The sequence below is a fragment of the Amphiura filiformis genome, chromosome 4 (genome assembly GCF_039555335.1).
Source record: "Amphiura filiformis chromosome 4, Afil_fr2py, whole genome shotgun sequence".
Classification (NCBI taxonomy): domain Eukaryota; kingdom Metazoa; phylum Echinodermata; class Ophiuroidea; order Amphilepidida; family Amphiuridae; genus Amphiura; species Amphiura filiformis.
This window is the reverse complement of record NC_092631.1, coordinates 85,722,098-85,736,387: the sequence shown is the minus strand read 5'-3', so window position 1 is coordinate 85,736,387 and position 14,290 is coordinate 85,722,098. Positions and strand designations below refer to the sequence as shown.

Sequence of the window (14,290 nt, the reverse complement as noted above, 5' to 3'; positions counted from 1 at the left end):
GCTGAATAACAGTTAGGGGAGATATCCATATAAGTGAGGTTGGACTGTAAATAAGTAAAGCTTGAAAACAGGATAACAGAGTAATAATTATTTCTTTTGTATGTACAGGCAAGAAAATGTTCATTGTGACATCAATGTGGAATACTGTGACAACACTCCTTGCCTCCAGTTCCTACTAGCACAGGTAAGCACTATATTATAGTGGTATTTTATTGTTTTGTCAGGTCTTTTTTAAGTCATAAAAATAGTAACAAAAGTTTTTTATTTTTCAATTTATTGTGGACATGGCTCATGACTAACAATTTTTTTAAATATTGCTAACATTGTATACTTTGTCCAACTCAAAATTGAAGATTGATACCTTGTATCATCCAAGGTGTGTATAATTATAACATTTTTAAGACACTAACATTGCTACCAATGTTGGGTGAAATGAACTACTGTCAGCTACACATAGTTATTCAAGTGAATGATTCCAATATGCAACCCAATTACTGTTGGAAAAAATTCAAAATTAAATTATGTTTCTCTTTTTTCAGGATCATGGTTTATTTAGCGTGATAGACAGTGAAAGTCGTTCATTGGATAACACATGTGATCAACTCATACAAACTCTTAATGTGAAATGTGCACAGAGCAATGGGTGAGTGCAACAAATGATATATTTCTTGCTTGCTTGATTGCTTGCTTGCTTTGTTTTGTTTGTTTGAGTTAGAGAAATTAGGTTACAGCTGGAGCTGAGCTGGTTAGAGTGGTTGCTCATTTCTACTTCATGTATTGATGAAGTTTACTCATTTAACATTTTCCTTCACAATTTCACAAGGCTATTACATAAATAATTATTTTACCCTTCTAAGAAAATAATGGCACCCATTTATAGAATAGATTTAAAGGAATAGAGATAGAAGTGAATAACTTGTCTATAAAAAAAGTTGGTTCAGTATAAGTTTAATTTATTGATTTTTTATGTAATTAGCATACCTATTAAAGGCAGTATCAGCATAAGGATTTTTCTTATCATAAAGTCTTTATGTTTTTATGGATATTAATTATCCAAATATCAAATAAATCACTTTTAACCAATTAACTTTTCTATCTTCAGATACTACAACAGTGCATTAGAAAACTCCCACCAGTTCACTATCAAACATTCCTCACAAAACATCACCTACGATGCGGGCGACTTCTTAGACGCCAATAGTGATGTTATCAGCGATGACGTCATCACCATCTTTCAAAAACGCAGCTGTAATTTTGGCTTCACCACACATCTCTTCTCACAAGAACTCAAAACACTCCAAGGTATGGGTGGTTTATACATTGATAGTGCAATTAACCTCTATCCAAACTATCAATTATAGTGTTTATTGCTGGTCTAGTGGCATCTATTATTATATCACTCATACATAAATTCTAGACAGTTCATTGGTTGATTACCATTTATCATTTTTACCATCACCCACTCCGTGTGATAGTCTTTACCATCATAGTGCTCTGCCGTCAGAGTGCGCCTGCGCCAAGCCGTCGCTGACCCTTGGACTCGCCGATTTAGTTATGGGGTGGACCCCAAAATGTGAAGTATATCACGGCAAAACATGGTGTTATGTTGAAAAAAAAATGTATTTCCTACCTTAACTAGTATTTTAGTAATAGAATTTATGCATGAGTGATATAAAACAAATATTAACTGTCTTAAATTTGTGTAATGGTCGAAATATAATCACGAGGTGAAAGATGTATTGTTCCATTCCACTCGCCGTTCGGCTCGTGGAATGGAACAATCCATCTTTCACCTCGTGATTATATTTCACCATCACACTCATAGACAGTTAATATTTGTATACCATCAATATGTTGAGGTAGCTGTTAACTGATGGCATTTTGCAACATGCCCTTGTAAGGCTTGTATACCACAGGGATTTAAGTGAATGCTCATGATTTGAAATTTGCTCTTACATCATTTATTGTACTTGCCCGAATAGTGTATAACAGACTATAAAGAGTGATGGCTGAATTTATGTCTAGTATGATATGCAACCAAAATTTAACCTTTTGATGCATGTTTTTTTTGTATGACTGATTTCGTAATTGGCTTATTAGTAAAAAAAATGTCATACAACTGCCGTAAATTACATACAGCACATTGCTGAAGAATAAATGGGCATATGCTAATTGTTCTTAATTATTTTATGTACTTATACAGGTGGTAGCCCCAAAGGGTTGCTGTTCAGAATATCACCAAGCCCACCAAGAGAATGTTCAGGGTAAGAATCTATTTCTATATTGTTTTTCTGTAAATGTTTTCATTATTTCTGTATATAAATACACTCTAAGAGTATGTGTTAATACATTAACACCATTTGAGCAACACCTTTTTAACACTTAAGTGTTTAAAATTGTTGCTTAAAAGTACTGCTTACATTTTGTAATTTAATACATATATCAAACATATAAAGTTTTGACAGTTAACGCTTTTAATTTTGACATAAAAATGTTGAAATCTAAAACATTCTTGTTAAACTTTTTTAATAGTGTTAAAACACTATTTCATACTATTTTTAACATTTTCAAATGTTAACAATTCAACACTTTTACTTAAAATTTGAACATGCGTTCATTAACACATTCAAATGTTACATTTCATAAAGTGTTTTTTAAAGTGTTGCTTAAATAGTGTTAAAAAGTTAACACTTGCATGTAAAGTGCAAGAAGAAATTTAAATTGTTTGAGTTTACTTTCACACTTGTTTACTGTTTCATCATCAATTTGCAGGAAAAGTGAGACCTTTACAACTTACAGCCAAGACTTGGTGTATCGTCTAGATAGTCTCATCAAGACACTGGATCAGACACAGACACACTTTGTCAGATGTATCAAGGTAAATTTAATTTTTGTGGCCATAAAGATATGTAAAAACAACCTAAAATATCCAATATCTGCTCAATCTTTATTTTAACCAACCCAATATTCTGTGAAGAAAATTCTGTTATACAACTTGCCTAAAATTCACAATCTAATCTAATCAACAACATTTTTTTATATCAATACAGTCCAACAACAAAGAAGAGCCGACATCATTTGACAGTGACGTTGTCAAGCAGCAGCTGAGGTCCCTCCAAATCTTAGAAACAGTTCATCTCATTACCGGAGGTTATCCACATCAACTCAAGATGAGTGAGTTTGTGAGAAGATACCGGTTTCTAGCCCATCACAAGAGGTTGAGAGGAACATCGGATAGACTCCACGATGACTGCAAGGTAGGCAAAATGTTTTGTATAGTTTTTCATTTTATGATAGATGAAATTTAGAAAATAAAATATTTCTATTCAATTATAAAATTTGTCATGAAATCTTGAGTTGTTTTAAAAAACATGTTTTAAAAGATGCATTTAAAGCATGTTTAATCCGAAATTGTAAGGTAATTGTACATAGATATTGCATACTGATTCAAAGTATTGTTTTTATTGAGTTAAAGCAATTTTGTATGCCAAATTATTTGGCGACCATGTGTGATTTGATAAAGCAAAATTAGGACAATGTTGCAACGGTTATTTAAATTCAGAATTTGTGAATGTAATTTTTTTCACTCTAAAAAAGGTTTGATCACCTGATAAAATAGATTCATTCTTGAAATATGTATCACAAAGGATTCTGTTGCTGTGTTTGTAATCCATATCCTATGAAGGAATCATTTCAATGAATTTGCCAGCCAAATAACAAATAGGAATCATTTAGGGAGAGTGAATTAAATTCATCGCATGATTCTAATTTCATAACAAAATTTTAAGTATACTTAAAGCTTGGAACCAAGTGTAAAACTAACCCATTTTGTTGTTTCCATCTGCAGATATTGCTAGATTGTTTTCTTCACATCATGGACAATAGCAACCTTCCTTATGTCAGCACAAGATGGGCTCTTGGTACTAAACATATCTTTCTCAGTGTGGAAGCATGGCAGTGCTTAGAGAGGTTACGAGACAGTAGACGCGATATAGCAGCCGTCATCATACAGTCTTACGTTAGACGATGGAGTTGTAAAACAAAATGGCCGACACTGAAGAGTGTCTTGAGATCGGGTCCAAAGAGAGTGCAGTTTAAAGAGCCAATATACGAAGGGTAAGTGTTAATTGGTGATATTTTGGTATGAATTATTCATCAGGAGTAAAAAAATTAAAACACATTGTTTTGGTACCACAGATGATGTTAGTCATTTTTAAGTAGGTACCAACTATGACCGAGGCATGCTGCTTATAGTCCTGTGGTCAAGTGATATGTAATTTCAGAAATTTGTTTTACTGTTAATTCAGCATTGTACTTTTGATGTCGAAGTTGAGCATAAAATAACTTACAACTGCTATTGATAGATAGAGTTATATTTTGCAGCAAGGTGTAATATTTTTCTTTTGAAACATTACCATATATTTGTATCAAAAGCTAATGGGAGGGCGAGTTAGCGCAGCGGTAGTTCCCTCGCTTTGCACCACTGAGGTCCAAGGTTCAAGCCCCAGCGCGGCCCAAGGACTCGTGTGCACTTGGTTTATCCCGATTCCATGCTCACTTTTGCAAAAACTAAAGGCGCTATATAAAACACCGAAATTTATTTATTTATTTATATCTGTATTGTTATCTTTTTTTGTTCCTTTTCCAGGATCCAATCTCCCCATCATCAGTCAGCAGAAGTTCATCTGAATCACACAGATATGATGTGGTCCAGGACAGTTGTTCCATGTATGCCATAGATTCTGTAAGTTACTGCAAAAATATAGTCTTGCTATTCTCCCCAATGAAATTTTCAAATTATATTATCTAATGTGCTATTCCATCTACAAAAGTTGATACTCTAAAAGTAGTCAATTCTGTACATGTAATTTTTATCAATTTGTGGTTTTTGAACTACTTTGCTGATTTTCACAACATACCGTAAAACCCCGTCTACAAGCATATATGGTGTTTTTTATGAAAGCTAAATTAATTTGAAGCAAGCGTAAATATACCAATACAATAGATTGTTCTTAAAATAATACTTGTTTGTATATGCTTGGATCCGCAATTTATTTTCTCAAACTCCATAATGGCGCCTGGATTAATGTAACTTTCATCAGAAGCACTCTATATGCTTGTAGACGGGTTTTACGGTAGGCCTACAATACATAAATAAACATGAGTCATGCGTCTTTGTTTTTGTTATAGCTGCGTTGAACTCGAAAAGCGCCCAGTTTTTTTTCACTTTACCGTAGTATTCCTTATTTTGAACACTTTTGCCCTATTTATCTTTTACAGAGTAAGCCAGAGCCACCACCTGTTCCCAAGAATAGACCATTCCCATATACAGTGACAAGTAGTGTGAAATCAGCAGACTTCCCACAGACAAGAATAATGACACACAACTTCCCTGGTAAGTTTAGTTTACAACCTGGTATATATTGGGGTCAGAATTTTGAGGTTTATAGAAAGGGTGAACATTTGTACCAAAAAGCTAGAAAAAATGCAGATTCTTTGTTTTTTTTATCAAAATTTGCAAACATTTGCCAGAAATTGGGAAATTTACGGTCTACAGATTTACCGTAAATTTGACAGAAATAGTTGAAAATAAGTATATTTATTTAGGTTTCTTTTTCATCAGATTTGGTATTTTTGGGGGGTATGCTTTCACAAATACCAACCAATTTAAAATCAAGACCCCCACAGGTTTACAACATCTTTAGATTTGAATATGTTTGTATAGTACCATGGGAGTGAACAGCTACGTTAGGAGTTGGTAAAACCATGTAACATGTAACATGTCATCACCCTGCAGTTGTGTAATAGGTCATGAAAGAATGCATACTGTACATTGGGTGCTGATAATGCGTTATCAGCATACAAAAATTGTTAAAAATCGTATTGTTTTGGCCACTATTCATTTTTAAAGATGATGATGTCATTTTGGTCTATTACTATGTGACACTTTTTTTCCATCAGTTTTCTCTGATTTTGAATAGTCACAGCTTACTTTTATATGGATTTACTTAGGCCAAAACATATTGCATGAAATAACCTTTAATTTTGTTCCTTTTGCAGCTGACTGTAAGGATCCACTGGTGAAGAAAGGCGAGCTTATTCTAGTGATGGGTCCTTGTGATACTGATGGTTTCCTGGTTGTGGAATTCAACAATTATACACTCAAAGTACCTCATCAGCACACACAACTGAAGGTAAGTTACTCCTACACATTAGCAAACCTTCTAAATGCTACATATTGTTTGAATAATTTTTGACACTTCTCACTGAAGGCTCAAGCCCATTTAGTTATATATTTTTGGACACATTTTAGCCACTTGGCCCCACCTCTTCCAAGATTGACGGTTCTTGGCACACCCAGTGGCGGTAGAAAATCAATGGAAATCACACTATTTTAGGCAAAAGTTGGCAAATTTGGAACAATTTTGTGATTTTTGCTGCCCCCCTGATTTTTTTCATATTACCCCCTTAAAACAAATCTGCCACTGGGCACTGATTCATAGCCCCACTGAAGCCAAATTGGATAGGAAATGATGTATGAAATAAAAAAACTCAATTTTGCCCAAATGTTCGATGATAAAGCTTCTTATTCACTGTTGTTTTCTTTTCTTTTGAACTACACAGCCTACTGGGTACACTCTTGGAACCAGAATTTGAATGCAACATTAACAGAATTGGACAGAGATATAACTCAATTATGGACTCAAGTACAACTCACCAAATAGCAACTTTTGGAATGATTCAAGTATGGAGGAAAGAAAGTAGATGACAACAATGAACATACCCACTCATGTGATTTTGTGCAGGCGATTACTGCATTATCTTTGTACTTAACTGCACATGACAGTTAAAATAGTCACATTTGACAATTATTGCAGGAAAATATGCTATGGAACAAGTTGTTCCACTGCGCATGTTGTGTAACACCCTCTATCGCAGTCACACTCACATGTGAGGCTGTGGATTAGGTTAAACTAATTACATTGGATTAGCATATAACGTAACACATCATGATATTTTTGATTTAAGTACTGTATATGGCTAAATCTCCTAATGGTGATAAATATTAAAAACCAAACTTGCCATTTTTAGAATATTTCTAAGTTTATGACTGGGTTTAATACCCTAAAATAAAAGTATTAATGATTTTAACAACGATTGTGACTTTGATTTTATACAACTTTTCTCTCTCTTCAACATTCTTATGGATTTGGACAAATATTGTAGATCTTTGGTGTTTTACTAATATTTTCTTTTTAAATGTCATGTTAAATTGTCATCATTAACTTTTTTAACTCGAAATATCATGTTGCCAAATAATTGATATTTAACATTGTCATCTGTAGTATATGTAACTATATTGTATATGAATAAGACTATTTTATCTGTATCTTTTATCTGTCTATAATTGTATATTTGACAAAAGATTAATTACAATATGTTATGTAATCATCTGAAAAGTTCTTTGTTCACTTTTATGACTGAAGTTTTCTGTTTTCTAATATTGAAACACTATTTTGTAGACTGTAATACACTTTGTGTTTTTCTGTGGTTTGAAATACCTTCAAAATAGGCAAAGTGTTTATTTTATTTAAATATCTGATATTTTTCCAAAAATATTTGCATTAATTTTGTTATTGTTAATTTTAGCATGATGACCTCCAGATGGGAATATTAAGAAAATAATAATTATTAACAAATTTAAAACATTCAAAAAATTCCACCTGTATAACTAGGCTTGAAAACAGATTTTTGATCATGTCAGTAAAAGCAGACCATATGGATAATATTATAGATAAATACAAACTTGTTTATATTTATTGAAGAAATGCTATACCCTCAAAACCTTTGACCCAAAGCAAACAAATGAGACTCGTATCGTTTTAAAAATGATAACAATGTTTTGGTAACAGAGCAATATTCATATGATTACCTTAATGTATTCATACGGTTTTTAAAACACCCTACATCGATAGAAAACTTTCTACATTTTTAGAGCACTCTAACTTTCATGCTCAACACTGTTATTGTGAAAATAAAAACACGTGAATATGTTCTGTTATGTATTAATGTCTATGTAAGAAATCTAAAAGTCACAAATTTGAAATAGCTGGTGGAATTATATTGTTATTCTTCTGTCAGCACATCACATCAAAGCTTCCATTGGGCACCCCATTCCTTTTTTAAAGGAATTTTTATTACTGGCAGTGGACAATCTTGAATAACATTCACTAATTTAGATACAAGTTTACCATATAACACCACATGAGTTACTTAGTACTCAAGATTAATGCTATGGATGTAATATTATTTCCTTCAAGTAGACACTGGAAGAAAAATTCTTCCCTGGTAGCTCATTTGGTAAGAGCTCTGACTAGATACCCAGGGGTCTCAGGTTCAAATCCTGGTCTAGAATGAAAATATTTCTTCCTTGCCCTACTTGAGAGAGAATGCTGGTTTCATACTTTCTGCCGCTTGCCGCTGAGCAGTGTGGCGCTTCATCATGCTGCTTGCACCTGTCTACAAGCAGAGCGGCAGCAGCATGGCTCTGAAAGCCACTCTTGCCGCTCAGCCCCGCTCTAAAATCATATTTTGTTCTCATACGTCAGAGCGGCACCGCCCGAGTTCACTTGAATTCATTGCCGCCACGGCAAAGCGGTGGAGTGATCGATATATATCGGCTTGCGTCTGGTCACCGCTAGCGTTTCTGGTGCGACTGCGCAGTGAAGTAAAATCATCTTCAAAGCAGCAAGCGGCAGGAAAGTAAGAAACCAGCATAAAGTTATGATCATTTCCGTATGTGGTGTAATCAAGCAAAATCAGTCTAATTTCGGGCATATTCAATTTTCACATGATTGTATAAAGTATTTGCAAAGCTACATTTTGCCAAAAAACCTTTTGAAATTGAAAATTTAGTTCCAAAGATATGAACCATTGTAGTGTTTCCAAAACAATATGCAACAAAAGAAATTATTGTCTTTGTTTGGCTATTACCTGAAAATCAATGTATCAGACTTAATATGCTTAATAACATCACATTATGTTTTCAAAATGGTTGCTATATAGAGCACATAAAAAATGAAGGTTATAATCAGGACATTATTTCTTTTCTTGAATATCACATATAATAACAAGTTGATGAAAATGATCTGTGTTAAATTGTACTCTACTTACTATGAGTTCAGGACGTACATTACACTATTGCACAATGGGGGCATGGGGGAAATGCCCTGCCACCCAGTAAAAACCCAAAATTATGAAAATTTATACTTTTTGCAGCAATTTTGTGCAAAATTGTTAATTTTGCCCCCCCCAAAAAAATCATTTTGCACCCACATGCCCCCATGAAAAAATGTCTGCCACTGCCACTGATTGCATCATGTCCATAATATGTTTGTGGTATTGTAAAAGCTCTTTCATAATTTTATGTAGTTAACTATCGGTGTTTGTAACTGTAGTCTGTAACATATGTATAGTGAGCAGCATATTTAGTAGCAATGATTTCATAGAACAACTTCTTGAAAAATCTAATGGGAGAATGAGGTTTATTTAATCAGTCACATTGATTTGAACCATTTTTATCTAAAAACTAACTATATTAACTTTGTGTATGTATTTGCTTTTACCCCCATTGGATGTTGTGTCAAATTTCTTCCATTTAAAAAAAACTATATGATCCTTGTGATGATATTGTGGCCGTATACTGTTGACATTTCTAAATATTCTGCTCACTATAAATATAGTTAATGTTTTGTGGACTATTCATTAAGTTCTAATTCTGTTATGTAATAGACTTCTGAGAAATATTCATTGTTACTCTGTCAGTAAATATTTATTTATGGTAGGCCAACTTTTTATTTTATTTTAGGGACATTTTCAGATTTCCTGTAAGGAGAGGTAGTTTTCAGATACAAAATGTTTAAACAATTGGCCAAAACTTTATTGTAGATTACATTTGACAGTTTCCAACAGGTTGAGGGATGGTTTTGAACAATTGATGCTCTTAGAATATTGAAACAAATGACTGACTGGTTTTTTTTTTCAAAATAAAAAGAACTAAAAGTATTTGTGATTCCAGAGATAGTGAGAAATTAATGTTTGTGTGACCCAACAAATATATAACAATAAAAGATGGTAGTCCACTAGCTGCTGATGAACTAGGCCTACATCCTTACAATATGACTGATAACACCGGTCTTCACAATGCAACCAATACATAGCTACTAGCAATGGACTATTCCATTTGAAATCCACACTACCCCTGTGGAAGATTTTGGAAATTGTTCCACAGGGGGAGTATGAATTTTAAATGGAATTAGTATAATAGGTAGCCGATTTGATTTTCATACACCCTCTGAGAAAGATTCAACCTGAATCTTCCTCAGGGGGTGGGTGAGTTTCAGATGGAGCTGCCTAATGTGTTCATTCCATTTGAAATTCATACCCCCTATGGATTTTAAATGGAATTTAAATGGAATAGCCCAATAATTCTTAATTCTGAATGTTTAATTTTTGTGTTTGTAATGCCCCATTTAATACATTTTCTGGTATGTTATTTATGACTATTTTGCTTGCCACTAATATAAAGACTTTGACTCCTTAAAATATGACTTTACAAGGAGTGGCGTACAGAAAAAATTTGATTTAGTGGATATTTAGGCCAAACAAAATTAATTGTTAGTCTCATGTCCCATGGAACTTGAAAAATCTAATGCTGTATGCGGTATTCTATTTATTTTTAATAATTAAATAATATCAATTTTGGGTATTTTGTGCCAAGTGTCCAAATGTAAGTGTTGTCTTAAAGTTTCCATGTTGCCAATTTGATCAGAAACACATACAGGGATGTAAAGCTACAGGAAATTTTGCTTGGATCTTCCCTGTACAAAGTATAGGGAAATACACATTTTCAGGAAATGTTAAAGCAGTTTCAGGAAATTATGTCAGTGCTTGTTTTCATCCCTGCACATATGAAACTGAATAATTTTACAGCAAAATTAACTGAATAATTTTACAGCCGATTTCAGCCAAATTCTTTGTGAAAATGTAAAAAAAAATAAATAAAAAAATTTTGCGATTTTGTATGGCCAAATGTGCAGCATAAATCCAATGTGTGTGCGGGACACAATACCCCCTCGGCCCTCCCTGAAATCATGCACATGGGGAAAAATAAAACCCATTACAAAATGCCTTGGGATCTCACTTAATGAACCAATACATTTCCTTATGAGTGTGGGCTTCTCATAATTCGAGCACAGACACCGCTATCTCGGGCACCGCGCCAACCTGTCTTAAGTTAATTGAACTCGTACTCATACTAGGTCTTTTAGCCCATTGTTAATATCTTATGACACATTATTTGTACATGTTTGGTGTATTTTTTCCATTTAACATGGACATTAGTTTGACCTTGATGTACAACAGTAAACACTTGTCATTCATTTTTACACACAACAATATGTATTATTGAACAAAATGTACACTAATTTATATTATTATACAGATATTATTTATAAAAATGTGGTACTCTTGTACACATGATATTATGTTAGCAACAATAAATAAAATAAAAAGTTGCGGAAATTACAAATGTCTTTGTTTGTTAATTTTGTTTTGTGGAGTTATCACTTTTCTTCATACATGGGTAAGATTTATGTAATATTGGATGGGTTTGAGTGTGACACAAGAATATATTGCACAAGGTAGAAAAATATTGCACAAGTGAAAGACAGGTGCAACTCCCTATTGTTTGTATTAAATACCCCCTATAAATGGCCCGTCCAATTTTACAATGAAACATGAACAAAAATGTCCATGCTGTGTGAAAGTATATTCTTAAAACTTGGATCAGTCATGTCAGTGATGATCGCTAATTTGCATAGACATAACCTATCCAATTCATTGCCTAATAGAGGTTATCTGTGTTATAAGCTGCATATCCTATCAGCGACTGCTATACCATGTTTCAAAATAACCCGCCAAAGTCATGCAGGTAACTCCCAAGGTTGTGCATTGAATTGGTCTGAATGAGGAATACTATGGGAACCTGCGCCTTTTGTTAGAAGTCACACATGAGTAAATAGATAACCTCTATTATAGTATAATTTCATTGACAGATTTGACCTAAAAGGGATCTTGAATAGATAATAGGCCTATGCTGGACCTTAAACATGTGCAGACAAAATCATTCAGAAAAAAAAAGATTTGGCGATTCGTAGACTAAGCCCAAGTTTGATTTTTCAGCATATGCACGGTCAGTAATAGCCGTAATCTGTGGCCCCAGAGGAGTCATGTCAGTGATGATTGCTTACTTGCATAGACATAACCTATCTTATCGAGGGTCAATGCTCAGTATAGGCATTTTGTACAGTGCAATGGGCATGGGAGTACCAATTGGCTTTTACAATTTTTTTTCTTTTTACAAACTTGATATCTTCTATAGTAATCCTTACATCTAGATTCTTTCCCAGATTTGTTGGAAGATTTCAATTAATTAACACAACAACAAAAAAAGAAACAATACAGTAACGAAATAATGTGATTATTCATTTAATTCTAATTACCATATATAATTTTGTCCAATTATACAAATTCATTTTGAAACAATTTGTTTGTTTGTATAAAATATAGTTACACTTTTTATATGTGATATAAGATATTTCAATATTTTATCTAGGATTGTAAATCTCAAAAATTCTTCCTTTGATAATTGAAGTAGATCAAGTAGTCAATATGATTTCTGAGATTTGGCAAACTTACACTCTGGATCCAAGTTCTTGGGAATGTAGTGCATAGAATTTTTCTGAAAGGCTAATATTTAAATTTTGTGGTTTTTTTTGCATAGAACTTAACACCTTGCATAGACCTATAGTATACACCTTTACAGTATAGAGGCAAGGGAAAGGTACTGGTATATCGATATGCTTGAGCAAACTGCATACAACCACTACGCTGTTTAATAGCCTTAGTGTGATGTGGCAGGAGTTTTAAAAGCACAGGTCCTAAAAAAATTTGATGCACGCATACTGCCAGGCAAGGAACAATGAAAATGGTGATGATGCGTGTGTATACTGCCAGGCAATGACAACACAAGTTAACTTATCTATGAAGAAGTGGGGTCCTAATTGGTTCATTGAATCACATGAAATAGCAGCACCTCATTCTGTCAACATGCTGTGTATAGTTTGATCAGCTCTTGATCGGCGGGCGTTATAACATTGCGGATTAATATGAATATATTTTATTTTGAGATTTGCCTTGTGAAATCTCTCCAGAAGCATCACAAATAATTATTAACTGAAGTCTTATACTTTGTCTACTTTATTTAACACGCACAATATGGACCAGACAGGTGAATTATATTACTCTTAACATGGGTCTACTATTTGGTGTAGTGGTAAAAACCTACGGTAACAATTTCCGATTATGAGCTGATGAAAGTATAGCATAAATTATTTTTCTACAAACAAGGTGCATGTATCTGCAAGTGCTAAAGGACCTTGACAAGAACTTGGATGAAATATTTCATACCTTTTAATTACCTTATTTCATCTGCAATCTGATATACAGTACCAGTGGTTACAGTTAGAGTAAATTAACTTCCAAGATTATGAGTATGATTTTTAAACATGTAAATAAACTTGATATTATTACAATTACAAAGGGGTATCATGTGGGACAATACTTATACACTGTCCAACCCAGATTCATTTGATTGAAAATATTTGGTATACTAATTAACATAACATAATTTGAGTTGTATTAGAAATATCCTATGAATTAAAATACCTCTTACCACGGGCAGGTTCTTGGGTCTTTGTTAGGTTCCCATGCTCAAGCTAGGGGTGTCAAAGGTAATTATAAACAATATTAAAATTGGGTAAAAATGACCCCCCCATGCTGGAACTGAAAAGACAGAACAAGATATACCCACTTGAGTAGAAAAAAGTAAAATACAAACAGTGTGCAGGGGCTTTTTGATCCCCTGCATACTTTTTGTGCCAGTGTTTCACTTGTTTCCCCACATTAAGTTGGTATACCTTGCTCTTTCTTTTCAGTTATTCGCATATTCAAGGTATCCTCTTGTATTTTATTGATGTTTTGTGTCCTCATCGATTGGACTTGCCAATAACTACTTTTTCTCTTTATACAGGGAATAAAGATCGCAATTTTCTACTCTCTGAGACTCAAGATTTAAGAAGCCAATAAGATTCACCAATAAACACATTCACTATAGGCACTGGAATGAAATAGCTTCCTTTCATTATACCTCATTAGTCTGGCTCAAAAT

General features: G+C 33.5%; 1 protein-coding gene across 1 annotated transcript in view; it reads left to right on the top strand.

Annotated features, from left to right (window-relative positions):
• Positions 1 to 6,762, top strand: part of LOC140151585 (myosin-I heavy chain-like) — a 143,150-nt gene extending 136,388 nt beyond the window's left edge. Inside the window, 12 exon segments of the mRNA XM_072173981.1 lie at positions 109 to 184; positions 540 to 643; positions 1,103 to 1,302; positions 2,204 to 2,264; positions 2,773 to 2,878; positions 3,051 to 3,257; positions 3,848 to 4,116; positions 4,649 to 4,728; positions 4,731 to 4,744; positions 5,281 to 5,395; positions 6,061 to 6,194; positions 6,625 to 6,762. Of these exon segments, the coding sequence (XP_072030082.1) occupies positions 109 to 184; positions 540 to 643; positions 1,103 to 1,302; positions 2,204 to 2,264; positions 2,773 to 2,878; positions 3,051 to 3,257; positions 3,848 to 4,116; positions 4,649 to 4,728; positions 4,731 to 4,744; positions 5,281 to 5,395; positions 6,061 to 6,194; positions 6,625 to 6,657 (1,399 nt within the window). The 3' untranslated portion in view covers positions 6,658 to 6,762.
• Positions 6,763 to 14,290: the final 7,528 nt, after the last annotated feature.